The sequence below is a fragment of the Rhipicephalus sanguineus genome, chromosome 2, assembly GCF_013339695.2.
Source record: "Rhipicephalus sanguineus isolate Rsan-2018 chromosome 2, BIME_Rsan_1.4, whole genome shotgun sequence".
NCBI classification, from domain to species: Eukaryota; Metazoa; Arthropoda; class Arachnida; order Ixodida; family Ixodidae; genus Rhipicephalus; species Rhipicephalus sanguineus.
This window is the reverse complement of record NC_051177.1, coordinates 89,027,750-89,052,183: the sequence shown is the minus strand read 5'-3', so window position 1 is coordinate 89,052,183 and position 24,434 is coordinate 89,027,750. Positions and strand designations below refer to the sequence as shown.

General features: G+C 45.0%; 1 protein-coding gene across 1 annotated transcript in view; it reads left to right on the top strand.

Annotated features, from left to right (window-relative positions):
- Positions 1-24,434, top strand: part of LOC119383339 (peroxidase) — a 119,588-nt gene that overhangs the window by 64,725 nt on the left and 30,429 nt on the right. Inside the window, exons 2-8 of the mRNA XM_037651417.2 lie at positions 5,211-5,399; positions 7,318-7,406; positions 9,192-9,294; positions 10,696-10,913; positions 15,925-16,095; positions 22,162-22,329; positions 23,433-23,534. Of these exons, the coding sequence (XP_037507345.1) occupies positions 5,211-5,399; positions 7,318-7,406; positions 9,192-9,294; positions 10,696-10,913; positions 15,925-16,095; positions 22,162-22,329; positions 23,433-23,534 (1,040 nt within the window). The remainder of the gene's footprint in view (positions 1-5,210; positions 5,400-7,317; positions 7,407-9,191; positions 9,295-10,695; positions 10,914-15,924; positions 16,096-22,161; positions 22,330-23,432; positions 23,535-24,434) is intronic.

The window sequence follows — 24,434 nt, the reverse complement described above, 5'->3', positions numbered from 1 at the left end:
GTCTCTTCTTGGCTCGTCCTCGTTGTATGCGCTGTGAAACCTTCGGATTATGCTGCACCACCTAGCCCAACGCTCAACCTTAGTTTTAGTCTCCCTAGAGAGTCACCATTACCCGGCAGAGAATCCGTCCGTTGCGTGGAAATCCAGGTATAACCTTTTCCTCGTGAGCACATATCGTATGATACCGGAACTCTGATCTTCTTCATTTTGATCCTGATCCACAGGAATATACCAAAGTGAGTCTGTAGTTCATTATCTTTTCTTGTTCCTGGCAACCCTTTCCACGCTCGTTCTAGAGTTGGAGGGTGGTCTGCTTAGCCAGTTCTTTCTATTTTCTTTCTGAGATCTTTTTCATGTCTTGCAAATGTATATAATGATAGCGTAGATATTTGAAAATACTAAATTTTAGTAATTCAAGCCATGTGACCTTTGCTTCTCAGTAGTAGTATTATACAGTGCGGTTAGTTCTTAAAACCAAGCGCACTAGAAGGGCATTCCGAGCAGTGTAACTCCACGTCAAAAATTTACACGATAATTTCATTACTATATGTCGGCGTCATTTGTCATATGGGCCGTAAAATCAGTGGAAATAATGTTGAAGTTGTTTATCCATAATACCAATTATATTATGTATATATGCATAGACTACACTATACATCTCCTTTGGTTGTTAAAAAAGTCGTTAGATTAGTGGCACGCAGAAGATCAGGCGGAACATTGGAATATATGGAAGACTGAAACGAAGCAATTTTTCTCGAGGCGTCCAGACAGGCCTCAGCGTTTTCAGAGCTTCTATTAACCCGATCATCTCTCATTCTTTTCATTGTTTCAAACAAGCTACTTTAGAAGTAAAGTTACGCACAAAAAAAGTATCTTGGCAGCTATCGTCAAAACCTATTATATGTGCTATAGACCCTCTCCTTTTTTTAATAAAGTAACGTTGCATAAACACTAAAAAACCTATGGAAATTGTTCCGTGGCACAATTTGAAGACAGCTTAGAAGATCACTCACGTACAGAACATATTTCAACGTCAGTAGATGACACGACAAGAAAAGTGCGACGATTATCTAACACAGGTGAGCCGTGATGAAGACACAGCGTGATAGGTAAATTAGCAGCCGGAAGAAACTGTACAGGAGGCAAGATGACTGCTGACGAGGGCTCAACCTACCTCATTACGTCGGCATCTTCCAAACCTAATCAAAACAAGATACAAGCTTTCTCTATGTGATTGTTGTTATTCTTACAGTGTTTTCTACGGAAGCTGTAATACCCCTCTACGACAACCATTTTCCTAAAGTATTGTTTGGTCTCTTCTCTTATTTCAACATCGTGCAACGGAGGCAACAAAACGAGGCCACACAATGACGTAAGAAGGAAAGTGGTTATTCGGGGTTACAAATTATTGCGTCCTGGTTATGCAACAATGTCTATTTCGTGTGAAAAATATTCGACAGCGAACGAGCAATCTTGCTTTTCGAAAAGTAAGTGCCGCGCATGGGGCAAGCAAACCTGCATTGCTCAAAGCAAAAATACACATTAATCGTGCAGCACGTGGGGATTGAAATATTTTCAATTATGACATATCCAACAATTCATTTGTCCAGCACGTAAGGCCCCCCTTTTTTAGTAAAGGTATCTACGTATCGACATGGAGTATTCGTCCTATATTGGACAGCAACGGCAAGGAAAAAGAAACCTAGCGGGTGGACTGCGTGAGAAAAGCGATGCCTCTTTCTTTTTTTTTTTTTTTTTTTTTTTTGCGACATAGACTTGCCCTTAAGGCATAATATTTGTTTTGTATATTTGTGTTCTGACGTAAGAAAAGGAGCACGCCAGGGTTACTTCACAGAACTCTATGTCGTGCAATTCTTTCAAAAGCGTTACATCAACCGATCGTGAAATACTTGACCTGTCACTCTCTTTCGTGTAATATACTGCCAGCAGGTGTTCTTTTTATTACCGTAATGTCTTCGGCTAATGAAAAGCTGGCACTTTATAACAGCAGAGCTTTTATGCTCGAAGTTTACCGTGTGTCGTAGATAGAAAATTATCATCATCAAGAACAGGCACGCGCTCTTCACCCTCTCTATCATCATCATCATCCTTTCTATGCTTCGCTCCCAGAGCACGTGGGCCGATTTGTCCGGCGTGAGATGCAATAACTCTGATAGGTGAGAGAACGAATACACAGATACAGAAAAAAAATAGGAAAAGAGAGGGATCAAGATATAGAAATAAAAAGAGAGAAATTATTGGCGACGAAGATTTCTTTGTGAGACGAGATTCTAATCCGCTTATTCACGATCAGAAGGCGAGCGTCGTAACCACTCGGCTATCCAGGCACGCTAGCTGAGCATAGCGTAGCCTTGTATAGCGTAGTATAGCAATGGGGTGGGAAAGGGAATTGTGGATGAGGAGGGGAGATGTGAAAGTGAGGAGGAGGGTAGAGAGTAAAGCATAGCATAGAAAGAAAACGAAGGAGATATAGAGAGAGAAACAAACGGGAGTAAGTCAGGAAGAGAAACAGACAGAATCAAAGAAAAAGGGAGAAAGAAATAGAGAGAGAGCGAGAGAAGTAGGTAGAAAGAAAGAGGAAGCGAGAAATAGAGAGAAAGGGAAGAAAGAAAAAGAAATAGATAGGGAGGGAAAAAAGAAATAGAAATAAATCGAGAAAGAAAAAGAAAAAGAGATCAAGCATAGCCCTGTATAGTATAGTATAGCATGGGGAGAGAAAGAGAGAGGTGAGAGGGTGAAAGCCTAGCCAAGCCGGGACTAGCTAGCCAAGCCCAGCAGCTGTGCTGTGACCAAGCCTTGTGTGACTTAGCTCAAGCTGCGCTAATTCTTTATTAATATTTCGCTCGTCTCCTACACTCGGCAAGACCTCGACGTCCCCACGTGGGAAGCCTAGGCCCAGCCAACTAAACTGCTGGTTTCAATAAAAGTCTATTTCTCCTCCTCCTCGTCATCTTGAAACGCCGGGGCATTATATAAAATAGGATATCAGAAAGTTGCTATTGCTTGGAGTTATATGGTGAAAAAATTAGTGAAAACAAACTACATTTTTCTATTCAATTTGTATTAGCCTACTGCGGAGTGGTCTAGCGCTTTTATTCTTGAATTTCAGCTAACGATCTCACGACCGGTGATGCGTTATAAGGTGTTAGTGAAGGCCACAAACCGCGCTTATTCCTGAAGTTGTTTCGAACGCAATGGTCTGGAACTAAACATTTATGGTATTGCACTACTCAACGCCTCCTCTATTTTTAGAGGAGGCACTGTGCTACAAAGAGAACAGTGTTGCTGATGAAGCAAACATAGGATATACATGAAAAAAAAAAAAAAACAAGGAAGACGACGTCTGCTTACTTTTCTCTGTTTCTACTTTGTTATTCTTTGTTTTTATGCTCACCTAACAAATTTACGTGCCCCTCCCCCCCCCCCCATTTTTTTTACTGAACGCGTGACGTAATAAACAAAGATAGTTAGCAGTCTCCGTGTGCACTGTGACCTTCTTCGAGTTGTTCAAGTTATTTTGAGCTGTTTGCCTCTTGCGTGAAATGAACCAGCTCGCCTAGCATTGCACTCTTTCGTACGCCTGCCTAATAACAAAGGATTTGGTGTAATCCAACCGCACACACTGAAAACAAAGTACTTAGTGTGTAACTGTTCTAATAGTCACGACGTGCGTTTTTGTACACATTCCTACGAAGTTTCTGCCTTCCATGCATCTGAAGCATTACTTTCGATATCGTTGTCGAATCCTTCGGAGGCCTTAACAGAATAGAAAACTACTTTAAAAACCCAATAGCGCATGTCGTTTGTCGTTGATGACGAGCTAAATATGCATCGTGAACTACGCGTTTAAAATGACAATGCTGTATAAAACTTCCGTGCATAGTGGGGCACATAAATGCCGACCTAAACAGAATTCTACATCATCATCACCAACTCGCACGTTGGCCATAGTGCTGGAATAGCGGTCCTTTCACACTCAAGAAATAAGCATTCACCACAGTGCAGGTAACTCACGAAATTAGTGTAGCCGCCCCGTTCTCGTGATGGGATATTAATTATCATGGACACCCTTGCGTCGTCATTAGTTGCTACGACGGCGCCCGAAGCGATACGGTGCTTTGAGGGCAAACGACACGCTAGATACGAATCGCTGCGGGCCTTGCGTCTCCATATCACCCACAGGGATAATGGTCATACATTAGGTATTCATTAGCGGTGAGAAAGACATCAGCGGCCTTATTGAGGTTGCCGGCGAGCTGAGCGCATCTGTACCGCATTTCACGCAACAGGTGATTTCAATACACATAAATGAAGAAATGAGTCGCCCGCAGTTGTCTTGCGAGTACTGTACAACCTTACTTTGACCATTTTGTAACGCGCGTTGCATCTGTGTAACGTGTCTTGCTTCCTGTATCTATACCATTTAGGGACGTTGAAGGGGTTTGCCATTCCGTGCGGCCATCGCGGGCGTCGGTGACAAGATTACGAAACGTTGCCGTTCCGAACAGCGTTTGTAATCATTGATTGTACTTTAATGCGCATCCACGCTAGGCGAATAGCGAACATGGGTTTTGTTTGTCTAGATGTTTGAACATGGTTGTTGCTAAACAGCTGTGGTGTTCTATCCGAGAGTACGGGAAAGAGGACTCGGTTACCCCGAATTGTATTTTGGGCTCAGCGAACAGTCGCAACTTTGTGACGTTACCACGCCAGTTAGTGAAACGCCGTTAAGAAAATAATAAATCGTCAGCCCTCACGTAATCGAACATGTCCCGAACTTTCATCTCAGCCGAAGCATTCGCCGTCCTTCTCGTTTCATTTGCATATGTAAGTTCAGTAAACATTCGCGTTAATATTTCATTTAGCTATTCCTGCTCTGCAGGGAATATTTCGTTAAAAGCGAGAATTAGGAAGATGTTAAACAAGATGTGAAGCGTGAATATACTGGAAGAATAATTTTTCAGCGCTTTTGAAAGGCGCCCCAGTTATTGTCCCGAACGAGTTCTGTGGTAAGCTGCACGAATTTAAAGAAATGCATGCGCACAATTTCTCTAGTTGCTTTTCATGGGAAGCCTCGACACAACCTGTCACAACCGGTCATTTCCGACCATGGCAAATGATGTTTCTCATCAATTGCCTTGGTGAAGATTTTTAAACAGGCTTCTTGTGCGTTTCTTTCCCTCTTGCAGATTTATCTTGCTACGGTGTCCACACGAAGCAGCTGGCATCGACATGTTCGGGGGTGATGGGAATTTCATCGGTGGCCATGTGACGCTGACGTCATCAGACTGTGCCCTCCTACTACATAGGCACTACGTGCACGGCGTCGGAAGGACGCCAGCGCTCCAGTTCAAGGATTTTTTCGAAGCATTCAAAACGTGAGTATGACAGTGGTTTCTCGCCTCTCCTTATGATTTTCTATCCCGAATGTTTTGAAAGTTCGATATAGCTCTCCTATATATTTCGCGGTTTTGCTGACAAATCTCACGATAGCAGACCAGGCAGAGAAAAGCAAGCCGACAGATTACCTTTTCCTTGAGGAATGTAGGTATGGCGCTAAAAGCACGAAGATGAAGTGAACACACGAACCGACAAAAATGTGTTTGTCGGTCCCCTTTGCCCCCGTCCTTTTAGCGCCATACCTATATTCCTCAAGTTATGGACCAACTAGCTCAGCAACATGACCTGTTCACGCTTTCCCCATTTGCTGGAAAAGGGGAATAAAAATTGGCGCGACCTTTCAGCCAAAATGCATTCGCTGGTTCTGCTGCTAGCTAAGGGATATAAATTAACTAAATAGTGGCCCCCACACTCAATGAAATGTTAGTACGATGGCGCCTGAGTGACGTAAGCTCTCAGGATGACAGGGTGGCATTGTTAAGCCTTTCTTGCAACAAGTGATTTGTGTAGGGGCAGCTTAGCCTAATATCAACATAGCGTGCATGCAAGCGCGCTCTGCTCGGTGCAAGGCTGCGACTGCTAACGATCGAAGCTCGGCCATTGCGTCATTTGCAGGCCGCTGAAAGACCCATCAGGTGACCATTGTTTCTTGCCCTTGAAAGGCCCAAACACAGAAAACAATGCCTGCATTCAATAATACGCAATAGATGTAGGTGTGAAAAGGGGCGGCTTGAGAGGGAGGGAGTAGTCGGCTAGTTATTCCTCTTACTAAATGTGTGCAGCCGTCGCCCAAACTTAGTGCCAAGTGGAAAACGAATTTGTAAAGCTGTAGTCAGGAAAGTGGGCAAGGGGAGGCGGGGGCCCGGCCCTCCCCCCTCCTGGAAAGCCTTTCTTTCGAACATTTAGGCCTTGGGACCCCCCCCCCCCCCCCGAGAAAAAATCTTGACTACGTGCCTGGCTGTAGTCACATAACGCTTCGAGATGATCCAGTCCTTCCTCTATATACTGCTGGCTTTGGTGACAAGGGCCACTTGTGCATCACCTCTGTGTATCTAGTCACTGGTGTGGTGGTATCACGAGCTGTTTTTGTACTTGCCCAAAAAACAATTATAACGTCCTACAAGCATAGAGCGCATTCGCTTCGTGCATATGAAAGAGACAAAAGCTTCCCGAAGCCAGACAGCGGAATCAGACAGGGCCATTCACCATGTTATATGCGAACGAAGGCCGCACTCTGGATTGATCATCTTGACTTGAGTCTACTCGTCGATTGGCTGAACAGGTCGAAACATACGTGGCGACGGGAGCCTGTAAGTGGCGACATCTACCACTGACGTTGTTACGTTGATGTGACGTAACTGATAAGTGCACTCACACGACGGGCGGCGGAAAAATGCTGGCGTCGTGATAGACCCGTGTAGCGCGCCTGCTGAAGTACAAGCTCTCTATCAGATTGTGCTTATGTAGGAGAGTCGCTAAGAGTGATTGATCGAAAATGTGGCTATTTGAAATCGGCTGTTGATTGGTTCACAGAAACGTGCTACACAGCATTTATATTGTCTCACGCCTATACGCAGTGCATCAAATAACAAAGTTGAACGCCCGATTTCATACATTGGCCGGAAGTGGTACTCTTCAGGCACAGCCGTCGTGCGTATCGCCCGCTAAGCGACATGACGTGAACCGCTGTAGGGCATTGTTAGGAATGAAATTTTCAGAAGCAAAAGCAAACAGAGAACTAGCGGAAGTGCAAGCGTGCAAGTTACCGCTGCTCTCGCCGTTCGCGTCTAATTTCTTTCTGTTCTTCGTTTCTTTAAGGCTTCTTTGGTCGCGCCAAAAGTGTATTGTGGAACGCCACTTCGCCCCCGAACGTTCTTTCTTTTTTTAACTTTTCAGGTCGTTCGTGAGCGCAGGTCCCCACGAACAGGTCTGCATCAAGTACTCGGACATCAACAGCGCCTTGCGAGAGGCCAAGTCAAGGCTAAGTGAGCGAAATCTTGTTTTTATTTTTCTTTCAGGCGGACACTTTCACTTTGACGCCTGTTTTCCGCTTTATATTTTTATTCTTTTCTTCCCTTCATTGGTATAAGCATGAGTCGCTGTGCATTACATTTTGTTTTACTTCAATACTCGCTCGCCTTCTGGGCTTTAACCTTTTACTGTGCGCGAAAAAGCGAGCGTACTCGAGTCAATAACTCTTTAAGTCTTCAAAGAGTCTGACTTGACGTCGAGTTGACATCAGTGACGGGGTCTCACCACAACGCACAGAAAAAAAAAAAAGAAAAACGGGGACGGGTGGAGTTCCAGGGGCAGTGGTTGCTCGTGGTTTATATGACGCGGCCATTGTGTATATTCTATTGTGTCTCCTGCGCTTAGAAAGTGACAGTTCAATTTACAGGAACCAGCGCACCTACCGACAAACTCTAAATAGGCAACCTTGGACCTAGCCTACATTTGTGAGCCCCCTCTGGTAGACAGGTGTGCAAGAAGGAATATGCGCAACAGAAGCTGTTTTCCACCTAAGCATTTGTGTCAAAGCTAATGCGTTATGGTCCAGTGTAGTGGCGACCACTGCCGTGAGCCGTACCAGAAAGCAATCAAGACAACGACACGGCTAGAGGAGAAAGACGGAGAGCTGGCAAGCCATGTCCCGAGCTTTCTGAACGACGTTTGCGAACTGTGACTGTGGTCAACGCTTAGGCCCTAGACGGGAGGCTGTCCCTAAGTATTTAGCGTGCTTGGTCTTTTATTGGATGTAGAAGTTTCCTGGCGTTAGCCCGATTTTCCCGTCAGGATTTTATATAAACGTTATCGCATGCGATTGTGAGAAAAAGTTTAATCCAGATATTACAGTAAGCGAAATACTTTGTAAAAGTCGTTTACGGAGCTGTCCATAGATCACATTGTTTTGCGAACGTGCTCGTCGTGTGCTTTCGTGATATTGCGACGCTGCATGTCACACTACAAGGAAATGTGATAGCGCACTCTTGCTTGTGAGCCTTCTTCTGCACTAATAATATTGTTCGTAAGGAAAAGAAAAAAAAAGTCCTAACAAAGTGCTTTATTGGTCCCGCAAAAATGGAAGCGCTCATTGCTGTTTTAGTGTCATTCTCTTGATTGTCATATTTAAGCTATCTCTTTTCTCAGATCATGTTTCCGGGTGCTCTTACAGCTTAATCGCGAGAAGGAACAGAGAATTTGTCCTCGGAAGTGGGAAATAGCAATAAAAACGCGTCCTTGCGAGTTACGAAACGCGGGCTGAATGATGTCACGTTCATTCCAGACACGACTGCTCTCGTTTTCACTTCCATATCCACGTACGCGTGCGAGGAAAGGAAGGAAGCCTGTTTGGAGTAGAAGTTGCTGCACGGATGTAGCTATTGCACGCGTAGAGTAACATGCCGCATTTTTTTTTCAATTTTATTCCGATAAAGCCAACAGAAAGCGGTCATTTCCTTATAGAAAGAAGGTAGCGAAACTACATTGATGTAATATGCAACTGCTAAAGAGTAAAATTCGCAACGGTACGACGGCAGAAGACAGGTGGCTACCGATGTGATTTTGACAATGTAACCTTTCGACGACAAGCCACCTAGATAAATTTTGCCGAACCTCCCGTTTCAGTGGTCGAATGGGTTACCGTAATATGAAACTGTGAGCTCGAGTCCGCGAATATCTCCTAGATATCTAACAAAAGCTGCGAAGACTCGCGACAGCGCAGGTTTACGAAGGTCTACAAAACGCACACTTTTTTCCCTTGTACTTTCCAGATTATATCCACCCGTACGCTGCGAATGACCCTTTGCCGGAGCCCAAGGACATTGCCCCCACAGCCGAGCTTACGCTGCTCGTTACCAAGATCTTGGCAACGCAGTAAGTTTCTCCTCTTGCGAAATAGAACTCAGTCAACAAGTCATCAGTAGTTACTGCAACTGCATCGTAACGTTTACGCACGCTGTGTTTATATGCACAGGAACACTCAAAAAGAATCAGTAATTGGACTTATTCTATTCAGCTGCAGTGACACATAGCGCGCTTATGAACCAACAGAGCATGGCTTGGGCAAAGTCTGTAAGCATTCTATCTACTCAGCTGTCAAGTGATTTCTTCGGGGAGTATTATGCACACACACTCGATTGCTCCTCAGCAGTGCCTATAAATTGAAATGCATGAATGCCTCCGATTTCGGCTCTTTTATGTATGTACCCAGTGAAATTTCACTCACCAGATCTCCCGTTTCAGAACAGAGCGGCCTGATAGAACTGCCCGCGGAGTCGCATTATTTCATTCATTTATTTGGATGCTGCTTTCAACTTCGTTTATCCACGGTGTTTAAAGTCCCGTAGCAACACTACGGCTATACGAGGAACGCTTTACAGTGAAGGCTCCGAAATCATTCTGACTGTTCAACTCGCAAAAGTCGCTCCTCAGTTAGAATTTCATTCGACGCGACACTGTCTCAGGTTCTGTAACGTATTAAGCACTCGAGCGTTCTTACACTACGTCGTCATTAGAATGTGGCCACTATGATCGCATAGTTTTCGCTAGGGTCTCCCTCACTAACTTTCAAGCTTTATTAAAAAGGCTGCGGTCGCAGGAGCTTTCCAGCAACTATATATATATTTTAACACAAACAATTCCTGGTTCGCCCTCTCACAAAGAATGCCTGCATGTTGACTGTGTGCGTACTGCAAGCAGGCCGCACAAACCAGTCTCTCCTACGTTATACGTGAAAATACAGTTTGAAAAGAAGAAAAACAGGAGAGAGAGGAAAGGCAAGGACGTTAACCACTTTAGCGTAACCGGCATGCTACCCTGCACATGGGAAAGGGAGATTGAAAGAAGAGTAAAGAAAGAGAGAAAGAGATGGAGAGAACAAACACACAACGCCACAGTCCGGCAGCCTTGTGCAGTTTACGGCATCATTATCAGTCCCGCTCGTGCAAGTCGGTCGTCCTTAGAAATTTTAACAATGCCTTCGTTGCTATAATTCTCGCTGACTTTTCGGGATGACATTCGAGGATAGTCGCTAGCGATATCAGTCTGTGTTCGAGGCGACACGTTTGAAAACCCTCTGATATAGTGCCGTCCTGTCTACTTGATATATTTTATTGTTTTTTTTTTTGCGTTTTCTCTGGGTGATCATCGCATCAAGAGCCTAATTGCAAGCACGTGCGACGTAGGGACTAGTCGAGACCCAGCATTACTTTTCACGCGTTAGAAAAGAAGCGGACGTGATTGCCGCTCAAAGCACCTGATCCAATGCTGCCGCAGGTTCCGCATGACGCACGACGAGATTATGAACGGCCTGCCGCTGATCGACACGTCAAAGACGGAGCTGTACGACCTGTGCCCTGCTCACGTGAAGCCCGTGCCTTGCACCGTGGAGCGGTACCGGAGCATGGACGGCCGCTGCAACAACATCAAACACCCGTCATGGGGTGTCACCAACACACCCTTTGTACGCTTTCTGCCGCCACTCTACAGCGACGGTGAGTCGGCTCCACTGCTGCGACCTCCATGTCACTCTTGTTCAAGGCGGCTAATGAGGAGACCACCTATGTTGCGGAAAACCGCCGTGGCCTCACTGCGGCGTCATTGTGATTTTACATATTATGTATGGCTATACTAAAGCGCGACATGCATGGGAGGCAGAGGTTTAGAACTGTACTTTGGTGACGTGAGTTCTTTTTGCATACCATTGTTGTTGTTGTTGTTGTTGAATTAGCTTTATTCTGGTTCAGTGAACACGCAGGAAAGACCCCGCGCCACACAGCTAGTCCCACGTTTGTATGTTTTTAAAAATTTTTGTGATTCAAAATATTTGTTTCAGGAATTTAGTGTGACAGAATCTGAGGTGGGCGCTCTGTCGCCAGCTCAACTGCATTTTCGGAAGAAGAGCAAATTATTCGCATGAACATCCAACATGGCCTGGTAGTTAATTAAACATATTTTGTAACTGCTATTTTAATTACTTACTTTGAGGCACATGTGGCAAGGGCAGAATTGAAGCTGAACACCAGCGAAGTTATGCTTGTATAAGAAAAATCGTATGACTGCAGAGCTTTCGAGGTATACAGTCTCATTAAGGTAAACTAAGTTAGACCAAGAAAGTCTCGCTAACAATACTCTGTAAACATTCACTAAGGAGGTAGGAATGATTATAGCTGAAACGCCGATGTATTCCTAAATATATCTTACATATGGGTTATAACGAAAGAAGGGGAATTATAAGGGTTTGTTTTTCTTTGTTAGACACAACATTAATGAGAACTAACAGGCAATCAAGCCAAGGAAAGTATAGGGGATGTTATTTGCAGTGATTGGGATATAAATGAGAAGAAATTGAAGTGGACGAAAAGATAACTTGCCGCAGGTAGGGACCGAACCTGCAACCTTCGAATAACGCGTCCGATGCTCTACCAATTGAGCTACGGTGGCGGTCATCCTCCCGTCCACTTTATAGCCGCTGATTAACTCTCCCAGGTTTAAATGCACAGACACGGGGTATGTCCGAAAAGTGTTGTCAATGAGGCTATTATAAAAAGATGTATTGATCAGATAAGTATAACACAGTTAAAGGTTTCAAACTAGGCTCCTCCTGCGACGATACGTCGCTTTCAGCGAGATTTCCAGCCATCGAAGGCGTCACGGTAGGTCTCCCCCGGTACGTTTTTTAAAGCCTTGGCGCAAGCATCTTTGAATTTATCAACTGTCCCGAAATGATGTCCTTTCATGGGAGTTTTCAAGCGCGGAAGTCTGGAGGAGCCATGTCAGGACTGTAGGGCGGCTGGGCAACCCTTGAATCCAGAAGGAAGCGGGTCAAGACTAAGGCGGTGTGCACTGGTGCGTTGCCATTGGTGATTGTTGACGGCCGTCCGGCGCCGGCTTCATCGCTGACCTCTTTACGACCTTATAAAAATGCCTTATGTTGCCGGTACGCTAGACATTATGACTAACAATTGCCACCAAAGGTCTTTTCTTATCATAGGAATTTTTAAAGACGATAGTCTTTCTTGGGGAACTTAAACGCAGAAATTTTGGTCTGTCTTTCTGTCTGTCTGTCTTTCTGTTTGTCGGCACGTCCCTCGATTCAGCCACTCGGCCAAAGTTGAACCACTTGCCCAAGGGCCAGCCGTCTTGAACTGGTGCGGCTGTTCATACTTGTGAACGTTGTCGATCAAAAAGTAAATATTATGCATATCTGAGGTGCAACATCACTAGGTAAGTATTAGGTGGCGCGTTCCTTTAATAGAAAATGCATACATACGTAATTTTAAGGACCCTAGTTTCTTAAGCTGCGCTGAAAATGCATAAGAATGGAAGCTTGAGCGAGTTGGTATGCGTTCATCTTTGTTGAAACAGCGCTCACTAGACGACGACGAAGTAAAAGAAGGCACAGGACAGGCGCTGCCTGTCCTGTGCCTTCTTTTACTTCGTCGTCGTCTAGTGAGCGCTGTTTCAACAAAGCTGAAAATGCGACTGCGCTGACATTTGCCTTCCTCCGTGCCCTTCGCACGAGCTCATTGTTGTGTTTCGGTTTCGGTTCTGTATTGCACTGTACGAATGCCATGGGTTGGTGTTGAAAAACTTTAGTTTTGAGAAGGCCAAGAAGGTGAAAAAAAATATTTAAAAAATGAAAAAGCAGCGTTGTGGGCGGCCTTCAGGCTGCCGGTTGTGGGCGCCGCTCTGGCGTTCCTGTTTTACCCAGGCGACGTGTAAATAAAAGAGTGTGTGGAGAGTACTCGTTGAATGCGGACGTTTCTCTGCTTCAGCGCTTCGCGCCAAACCGCGTTTTCGGGCTGGCTGGCGTCCCCGCCTGTTGCGTTGGTCACCGCCGGTCTTCGCCTGCTGCTGCGCCGGGACTACCAGCACGCAACACAGCACTCATGTTTCCCGACGTATTGCCAGATGGCGTCCATATCTCACACAGCGCCTCTTCTATCGTCTTTACACGACATTTGCAGCGAAGCACGCAGATACGCGGCCAATTTTTTTTCACTTCGGGTTTGTCGAGTTTCACTCAAGCCTTGAAGGCAATCCTTTCTTCCAACGAGCGCTGCATCGCTGCATTGTGGCTTGCACGGGAAATGAAAACGAGTTTCACGGAAAAGTATCTCCTTACTCTCCAAATGGTAGGACACGACAGTACGACCACACGTGCGTAGGTTAGCTTCCCCCTCCACCAATACGAAGCGGTCCTAACCTTGTTGCGAGGTATAAACACTTTACAATTTAATCATTGACATTACTTTTCGGACAAGCCCTATATACCCTATAAAGTGGACGGGAGCATGACCGCCACCGTAGCTCAATTGGTAGAGCATCGGAAGCGTTATTCGAAGGTTGCATGTTCGGTCCCTGCCGGCGGTAAGTTATCTTTTCGTCCACTTCATTTTCTTCTCATTTATGTCACAATTACTACAAATAGCATCCCCTATACTTTCCTTGGCTTGATTGTCGGTTAGTTCTCATTAATAGTGATGAAAAGTGTGCTAATATTAGCATTTCTTCTAGAGGGACATGATTTCACAACTGCTCGTTTCGGAATACTGCATTTAAAACATAAACAAGCACATCAAATAATTAGGTAACATTTTACCATGCACCCGGACATAACAATTTCTTGCCCAGGTAAAGCGTCTATCTAGTGGTCTAGTTAAGTACGCCGAACTTTGCTATATGCTGCATGCACTTGAAAAATATTTCGCTTGAATAAAGTGTGACACACGCCATTACCATTTATTACCGTTATTATATATGTTACTGTGGAGCGGCGTTCTCTTGAACTGCCATTATTGCAAGTGCAAGCACAACGACATAGCGTGCTACCAGAAACGCCCATTTAACCGAATGAACATTCTATACTATAACCTATGACTGAGGCTGCTCTAACGAACGCGGTTCTTCTTTTTAAAATTTGGAGCAGCGTCAAGCACGAAACTGAAGTACATAAGCCTTCCAACACGCTGCCGCTTACATGAGTCGGCATCGGATCAAAGAAAACCGGTACCTGCGACTGCACACTAAAGGTCATAGAGAGGAAACCACTACGTCACCACTTCCCGAGTTTTTTTATTATTTAGCGCATAAGGAAAACGATACCGATGTCTAGGTGGGATTTGTTTCCTGTCAGTAATCTGGATCACGCTAATCGAAGCCGCAATTTGCGTGACGTCCGTGTCACGATCTAGCGCCTGTCGAAAGCCGAAGTCTAGGCACAGACGTGGCGTCTACTTGTTGCAGCAAACGCCTAAAGAATATCAGAAAATGTTGCGCCACATTTGCCATGACAACACGCACGCGGAAATGAATGCCCCTACGTGATCAGAGATGACAATAACTGCGTTTTATCAGTAAAATTGGAGTTAAGTGTAAAAGTGGGGCAGCAAAATAGATATTTATCTTTCAGTAAGACCCCCCCCCCCCCCCTCCCTCCCTCTAAGCGTAAAGAAGTCATTATTAAGCGGTGCCTTCTAGCGACAACACGTAAAAGAGGTCGCCCGAAAAGGACATGAACAGCATTTACTTCCGGCTTGTAATGGATGGTATGCGAAATTCGACACGTGTACCTTCTCACACATCTCGCTTGACTAACATGCAATGGCGAAGATCACGCCATATTAAAAATAAGTGTAAAATAATGCATGCGCACAAGAGCTCATGCCGCTTTGTGTATTAGCCACAGTTCCTTTCCCATGTATCCTATGGATCAGGGGTCTCAAGCTCACCTCAGCTAGCGGGCCGCAGTCACGAAATTTAGTCCCAAATGGGCCGGGACAATGAAGATGGTGGGAAGGGAGGGAGCGGGGGGCGGGGGACGGAGAGAGTTTGAATAACGTTGCCATTTGAAAGAACTCATTTCCCACATCCCACATATCGGTCATTTGTGAAGGGGATTTCATGTCAGGTTTCGAAAAACATATCGACATTGATTTCCACAATGACTAAAATTTGGACGCCAATTCTGAAATGTAGAGTTTTCGTTGGTGATGTTTCCACTCATATAGTGACCGCACGGAGAGCCTCACAAAAAGAAAATAATGCTTGAGAGCAGTTCCGTCTCCGTAGCTTACCATAACAAAGCGCTGTTAATTGCAATAGGTGAGAAAAAAATGCGAGCACTATTTATCAAAGTCACAAAACCCTATTCCATGTGAAGCCGCGTCCGCGAGTGAAAGTTCCGCGGGCCGCATGTTTGAGACCCCCGCTGTAGATGCTTCAACCTCGGTTCAATGTTGCCGAGAGTGGGGGGTTGGCTACTTCACGAAGGCGAACAAACCTTTATGAACAAAACGACCAACACACGGTGAAGGAAAACGAGAAGCACCACAAGTGTGTCGCGGTGCATTTTTCTTTCGCTCTCCTTGCGTCCTTCCGGCGCTGTTTTCACCTTTGTGAACATGTGTAAGCAACTCGTCCAGCGTGTCGACCATTTCGGAATGCTCTCGCTTCGTGTTACAAATTCATTACGCAAAACGCTGACTCTTACGTTTGACGCAGGTGTGCAGGGTCCCCGACAGGCGGCCGACGGCGGTGAACTGCCAAAGGCCCGCGCCATCAGTAGCTTCATCCACCGAGATTTCGACCACCCGAACAGGCAGCTATCGATTCTGGTCATGTCTTGGGGACAATTCATCGACCACGATCTCACACTTGCAGCACCGCCAAGGGGTGAGGACTTGTATTCGGCGCGATCGTACGACGCCGAAACAGTCGCTCGTGTCCAAGATATGGCTTTTTGCTGTGTGCGCATATCACGAACAGCTGAGTGAATGAGAGCGTTTTCGTAAGTTCGTCTTGATCTTTACTGAGGTTCCTTCATGTTCGTTTAATTTAGGTTTTGAGAGTCACGTTAATTAATTTTGTTGCTCCAGGTGAACTTTACTAGTGCGAAATCCTGTAAGGCTTTGAGGCAATTTTCAGGTAGATGAAAATACTGCGTACTCAGACAATTTAAAAAAAAACGGTTGAAATCAAGCTTAGCCGCTGATTTGGCACACTTCGCTTTTATAGTAATCTTAATTACACTCGTAGTTCCAATGTTGATTATTTAGACATTTTGACAAGAATTTTTCGCCGCAAATTCGTCATACTACAAAAATAAGGCTCAGATACAGTGTACGCCACTCCTTACCATTGTTCGCTGCACATTACATAAGGTGACTCTTTAGTGCGCAGAAAGAGGATGGACCTATTTCTTGGCTAAATTTAATATATTACGTACGCTTAGTAGTGTGCATATTCTATGGTTTCCCAAGTTACTTACAAGAAGCAAAATGACACCAAAAAAATACGTAGGGCAAGATAATGATACGAGAACGATCCCTGTGCCACGCGTCTTACGGTACCGTTTTGTTGCTGCTATATATGAACCAACTAGCCTCAATGTACGTGCATGTTTTCATAAGTTACGTATGTTTTGAGAATTATATGACTCAATGAAGTGGTCGAAAAAGAAATATTCCAGGGCAAGAACGCGATACTCTAGAGTGAAGGTCACGAAGCATCTTCTCAATATAGGCTAAAACTGAAACATGCATGTGGAAGTGACCATTTCAATCGGGTTTAAATGACTGGGTTTCAATCAGGTTGAAATAATGAAAATGTTTTATTGAATACAACAAATGTAGTGCAGGATGACCCCCAAGTGATCTTAGCGTAATGTATTGCCCATCCCTGTGAACGCCCTCGGTATTTCTTGTGTGTACGTGCGTGCGTGCGTGCGTGCGTGCGTGCGTGCGTGCGTGCGTGCGTGTGTGTGTGTGTGTGTGTGTGTGTGTGTGTGTGTGTGTGTGTGTGTGTGTGTGTGTGTGTGTGTGTGTGTGTGTGTGTGTGTGTGTGTGTGTGTGTGTGTGTGTGTGTGTGTGTGTTCTGACTCGTCAATGGTGACTGATATATCTATTGGGACCGTCCAGTTCATCTGCACTTAAACGTTTATATGTTCTCGAAACATTTTGTAGGTAAACGGAACAAACGACTAAAGGGGAAGTTTTACTGTACGCGTAACTCGTGCAACAAACAAACAAACAAACAACAAACAAAGCGAGGGGAATCAATATATTCATTTCACAGACGAACACTAACATACTAGCGCACTTGGTGGCAGCGCGAACTTGACACAGGACAACAGAATTAAGGCACGAAGAAGACGCACACGTGTGGGACTTCTTCGTACCTTAATTCTTTTGTCCTGTGTCGAGTTCGCGCTGCAACCAAGTGCTCGAATGATCTACCAACAAGCCCGCTTCGCAACTCTGGTTGACTAAAACACTGATTCATCTCTGTATACCCAGAAGCAGACAAATTAAACAAACAGGGGACTGGACAAAATTGTTCACATATCGAAGACTGGCACGTATACACGAATAAAATAGTGGGAGGCTTGTAACCACAGAACCACTGGAGGCTCCAGCTGTCCCTTTCTTAATATGAGTAAACATATCTGCCATCGTCGAAGGGAAGCTTCTTAGCAACACAGGGAATCTTATTCGGTACTGATAACAATAGTTCACATGACCGTAACCGCATCCGGTAGCAAACATTGTACAAAGGACACGTACGCAGCTGTCACAGTTGTCATCTGTCCGATTGCACTATATGTCACCTTAGCAGGCTACCAGCAACTCATGCAAAAACAAAGAGGCAAAATTTAGACACCTACACTCACATCACTTGCATGTATACTCCAGCATGTGGTGGGCACGCGTGTTGCCACCTCAAGTTGATCTATACGAGCCTAGAATAACAGAGAGCTGAGCTAGTTGGCAAGTATTCATTCTAAAAACACTGGGCGTGCAAACACGGGCACAAGAAAGAAGACACCACAAACGCCGACTAACAAATGAAGAAGCGCACAGTGGCGGAAAATAAAGGCGGCACAAAAACTTACCTGCGATTGCCCATGCGATAGGCGAACCTATCAATGCGGCACGCGTGGGGGTCTACGTGAAACATAACTGTTCAAGCATTTGATTTCTTTTTTATGCAAGCTAATCGACGGTTGACTCACGCATGCGCTACAACAATTGTCGATGTGCCATTCCTCAATCTAAGACGTGCTTCTTCATTCCTGTGACTATACGAAACTGCGCTTCACCGAATTTTGGCGTGCGCTTACACTCTCGACAACGTATTGATAGATTAGAGGGTAAGCCTCCTGTTAGCGATCTCTTGCGTTCCAATAGTCTTTGGTTAACAGAGCGGCCCGTCTGTCCTACGCAGAAGCGACCGCAGCTAAAGGGAACCTTATACACCACGCCTGTACTGCAAACAGTGAATTTGTGGGTGTGCTTTACGAAACAAATGTCAGTCCACCTCTTGTCTATTGCCCGCTTATTCTTTCTCTGCACAGCGACACAAATCATACCTAGCTTATTGGCAGCCGTAAAAAACAACATTAACGCCGTATCTACATCCCCCTTTCTTTAGCCTGTGATATGCGTAATGAATGTAAGGAATACCTACGACATGATTCTTCTTATTGCTTTCTGCAACAATGCTCGGACTTAACGCAACGGAATTCTTTAAACGTTCAGCGACAGTGAACACTGCAAAACGAGGGTAACCTACACATGAAAGAGGCGTAACCTGTGCGCTAAAGCTATCATTCATTTTGTGCTTACACGACTTGGTGAGTGAAGACTTAAGGCGTGACACGGTTATACCCTTTTTTACAACCTTAGAACGCACTGACGAGGAATTTAAGAGCGGTTTTGAAAATCTAGGAGCATACTGCCTGCACACGTGGTTCTTCTTTCATTATTATGAGGCAATTCTTTGGTAAAGTTCAGCCCTCCTCTATTTAATTCTGAACTTTTCGCTCACTTAGGTCACCGCGGATTCGAAGTCCTCGCCATTACAAAAAAACGAAGTAATCGTCTACATAACAAAAACATTAATAATAGAATTACCTAAGGCGCCCTCTAAACGTTTGTCAATCTTGCTAAGGTATAAATCACTAAGAATCGGAGCAACCTTTGAACCAAAACAAATCGCTGATTTATGCACATAAACTCCTTCCTTTCAACGTACCAGAGTCGACTTTAAATACATGGAAAGGATTTCAAGTAAAGTCTGCGTAGAAACACCACATTTATCGGTGAAAACAATTTCCTACAACTGTTCGTTAATACATTCATTGACACATTTTAACAACCCCTCATGCGGCAAGGAGCAATAAAGGTGCCCAATATCCATACTAAAGCTTTACAACAGCCGGGGTTTTCCTCTGAATGAAACTAAACAAGCGCTTGAAGAGAGAGAGAAAGAGAAAAGGAAAGGCAGGGAGGTTAACCAGACGAACGTCCGGTTTGCTACCCTGCACTGGGGATAAGGGAACGGGGAACAGAAAGAGGAGGAGAGAGAAGGAGAGCACTGCACGTGCAAAGGGGGTACAACAATCAGTCACTGAGGCTGGAGCTTCTCTGACCTACATGACATCAGCGTCCTGAAATTCTATTGGGGAATCGCGGTATTTGAGAGGGCCGTGGGCGAGCCGTTGTGATTACTGCAGCGCTGAAGCCACTGGATCGAGAATCTCCAGCACTTGCAGGGCAGTTCGGGCTGACGGAGTGTTTAGCTTATTCAAGAGCATCAAGATGGTGTTCAGAAGAGAGCGAAGCATCGCAGCAATGCCCTTGTCTTTCTCAGGCAAGTCGTGGGGAACCAGCGCTGTCGTTGACTCGGTCTGTGTCTGCTGCGACCATTGGAGTCGCTGTGTAAGGTGCTGTGACTTTGGCTGTGGCTGTGGTTATGACTGTGGCTCTGGCTGCAGCTTTGGCAATGCCGGCCATGCTTCAGTGTCCATGTGCTCTGGTGCGGTCTTGTCCTCAGAAATCAACTCGGGCATGTCTAGTCTAGAAAGCAGAGTATGAGGTGTCACCTGTGAACTGCGCTTCGCAGAGTTCCTTGAACCTCTACGGCGTCGGGAGCGTCGCTTTGCGACGACAGCAACAGCTTCCCGACGAGACGAGCGGTCTCGTACCATCTGCTTTAGGATCTCGTTTTCCTTCTGTTTCTTGGGGCACTCGTTTGAAGAAGCGCTTGAAAATTACGCATACGAAAATGGTCTGAAAAAATTAGGGAGGCTAAGCAGTTTTGCTAGTAATTAGATACAGCGAATTTCCAGGTGTCATCTCTGAAACTATTGCTCGAAAAGGAATCTCGTTCTTGTGAGTTTTCACTGAAAAAAAAATAACAATTCTAAAGTATGCGATTTAGCCTTCTTGACATCACAAGCTATCCTCTCAAGATTATGTCTTAACCAAAGGTCCACAACACGTTGCCTAACTACCGATTGTTTAAGTTTCACCGTCTTAAAACTCTTCTTTACGGCAGTCAACGCTTTTTCTGAGAACATACTTACCGGCATAATTGCGGAATACCCTTCCTTATCTGAAGTTATTGGCCTAATTTTCTTATCCGCACAATAATTAGCCAAAGGCCGGATAGTATCAGGACTGTTCAGGTGCATATTAGATCCCTTGATACTAGCAACGCAGTCTGAAACGCAGTGCGAGCGCTATTCTTCAGCGACTAGTCTAGTGATAGTATGCGGCACGCTTAAAATGTCTATTTCTTTCAGGTTCAGCTGAAAACAAAATTTTGGACCTAAGGCTAGGGTTTTGCAGTGACTATCATCTAAGACACCGCCTCCGAGGACTAGTAAGTTATTTTGCGGTGAAACAGTAAAAAAAATCTTCCTCTTACATGGTTGAAGTTGCCGAAGTTTCACCCACTACAAGAATTCTGCATGCTGATTAGCTACCCTCATCCAATCGGCGTACAGCTGCTTCTGGCGGCGATCGTCACGCGGAGTAGAGCAACGGACCATGAGGCGTTCCTGGTAAAATATGACTTGAGGCCATGATTCTGCGGTTAGTATGGTATAAATCCTCCTAGCGTGTCCGGTAGATGGTTGCAGAAAGCCGCAGAAAAGTTGAACTTCAACAGGTCAAAGTTGATTCTTAGAAGACCACGACACAGTCCAAGCACGGAACAAACAAATGGCGATTAAAGAACCCAAGAAGCAGTATTGTTCAGATAAGTAGGAGAACATGGAAAATGGCCCAGGGTACTAGAAATAAAGCTTAGAATTACAGAGAGCTGAGCTAATTGGTAAGTATTCATTCTAAAAAGACTGGGCGCGCAAACACGGACGCAAGAAGGAAGTGAAGACACCACAAACGCCAAGACACCACAAGCAAGCTGTCGGCGTTTGCGCTGTCTTGACTTCTTTCTTGTGCCCGTGTTTGCACGTCCAGTCTTTTTAGAAGGATCTATACGAGATTTGAAAGTAACTCAATATTTTTTTTCTTACATGTGCCGGCAAGGTACATTTAAAAATGTCGCATAGGAAACTCAGTATGTGCTTAGAAAAAGAGTTTGACGATTCAGAGTACTATTACTATGGGAAAGCGATAGGCTGTCCATAATTCATCATGCGGAAACGAAGAAATAGTGACGCGGGCACTGAATCTCAGATATCCGCGTAACTTTTAGCCTACAGGATAATCGAATTTGCTCTGCGTTTTCGTTTTGTAACCAACATTTTTCTCAATATCAGCTGTTGACTCCAGGCATCATAATGACTGCATTAGCTGACCTTCCGGACAAATATGCTTCATGTTATGCTCCGACGTATTTCATACAAACCCATACCGCTTATTAGGGCATCTTGTTCATTCTAGGAAACCATTACTAACAAAACTGGGTCTAACCTGTCCGCTGCTTCTACAGATGAGAGAGACCTGGACTTCGAGTGCTGCAGTGTTCCGAAGAAGTACCAGCATCCGCTGTGTATGACCATCGAGGTGCCTCGGGACGACCCCTTCTACAGCCAATATGGCAGAGACTGCATCGAATTCAAGCGGTCCCTGGCTGGTCAACGTCCCGGTTGTGCTCTAGGTGTGTTCACTACTATACTTGCATCGATACCAGCGCTCGTGTGCGCGCGATATATGACTTTGAGTTATTCTAATTTTCTGTTTGAATATCTAACCTGAACTGTTCAGACGGTGCTCAGTGGAGTATTGCAGCGTAAATATCGCCGCCTGTCCCCTCCTTACTCACTAAGTCTCTTGACCAGCAAGTATAAGCTAACAGTAGATGATGTGAACGCGATTTGGAAGAGATTGTTTCTGGGTGTATTGGAGTACGCATCCTATAAATCATTAGCTGCGATTTACCCACATTGTTTAGTTGGGGTTTAACCAGTATTTATAAAGTTGAGCAAGTTCAGATGTCACTATTACTCAACAACACTGATATCATTCTGCCACGAGGAAAAAGACGATGCATAATCTCACCGAATGTCCCAGGATATCAGAGGAGAAGGAAACGAATGTGTGCAACAGAAGGTGAAGCTGTTTCGAAGACTTCCAACTTCCGTAACTTTTGGCTGTTGCGTGCGACACCTCGCACGTGTTGCATGCATCAGTATGTCACATGGCAACAAGTAACCGGTGCCAAAGGCAGAAGTTCAGGGGAAGATGGCAGCTAGAAGAGATGAAAAATCCTTGAACACGGGTGTTTTCTTGAAGGCTGTTGCAGCCTTCAAGAAAACAAGACCGCTTGTCGAAACGTTGACACCAGCGATACCCCGTGTTCAAGAGTTCTTCATCTCGGTGCCAAATTGTGTGATTTATGAGCATTCACCGCAAACAAGCCTTTTTGATACCGAAGAGGCATTACAGCAAAATAGCGACGTCTACGTACGTTTCATTAGCCCATTTTTTCCTATAGCTTTCAGATGTTACCGTTTGCCTATTGCGTTCGTACTTGCATCAGAGGGTGCCGGTATCGGTTTTCTACAGGATTTACGTGGAGCGCTTAGTGCAATGCATGACCCTTGTCGCCGTACTTGCTACAGAGGAGTACTCAGGGAGCCGCAGACAGTTTATTCCCGCAGACGATTTTATCTTTGTGTTTTCAGAGCCATCAATACGTGGGGACAACGGAGTTTCGTGTTATTGATGTTTAATCATACCGTCTCTTTTTTTTTTTCAAAGGTCCACGATCTCACATCAACATTTTAACGCACGCTATTGATGCCAACTTCATCTATGGATCAACCGATGCTCTTGCCAAGAAGCTAAGGTCTTTCCATCGAGGTAAGCGTTCACTGAACATTAAAGCGGTCTGCTGTAAGTACTGTACTATCCAACGGACCGTTTACTGCAATAGCGACGCGCGGATCATTCAAAAGTGCTCAGTGCTGTGGGTTATCACTGAAAACGACTTGAAAAAAGGGCGACGTGTGTGGCAACCAAGACGATTGGTCAAGGAGTGAGGACCAGCGCAACGTTTCAGTGGAGAGGAGGCGCGCGCGATTGTGACGTCGCAGTGCCGCCCTGAGCGGCATCGTTGGGTGTCTCACATTTTCCACTCATTACAAACATTTCCATAATAGTAAAAGAGCATATAAATCTGAGCTGCAGCGCGGGTTGCAAAGTACAAGTATTTCCGTTCTTCGTCATGATTTCCAACGGGCAAAAGAACTGACAGTTGGGCGAGTTGGTACTGATTCATTATTCGCTGCGCATCACTAGACACGGGCGAAGAGGAGACCAAAGCAACACCAGCGAAAACTCATAAATGGTTTATTAGAAACCAGAACAACATAAATTCGGAATGTCCGGCAGGTCCTTGCGATGGATTTCTGAATTTTTATCAGGTCGCAAAATATTCGTCCTAACGGGTGAAGGAAACAGTGCAGAACACGATGTCAAGCAGGGAGTGCCACAGGGAAGTGTGCTTAGCCCTTTTCTATTCAACTGCATCAAGGCTGATTTAGCAAGACGACTGCCATCTCAGTTACGATTCTCGCTATATGCAGATGATGTGTGCATTTGGACATCTGGAACTAATGTTCGATTAATTCTGACGACACTACAAGAGGGCATAAATACCATCAACAACTTTTTAATAGAGAGAGGAATGGCTCTGTCACATGCGAAGACAGCTGTGTTGAACTTCAGCCGTAGGAAGTTAAAGAATTTCAATCTTAGTCT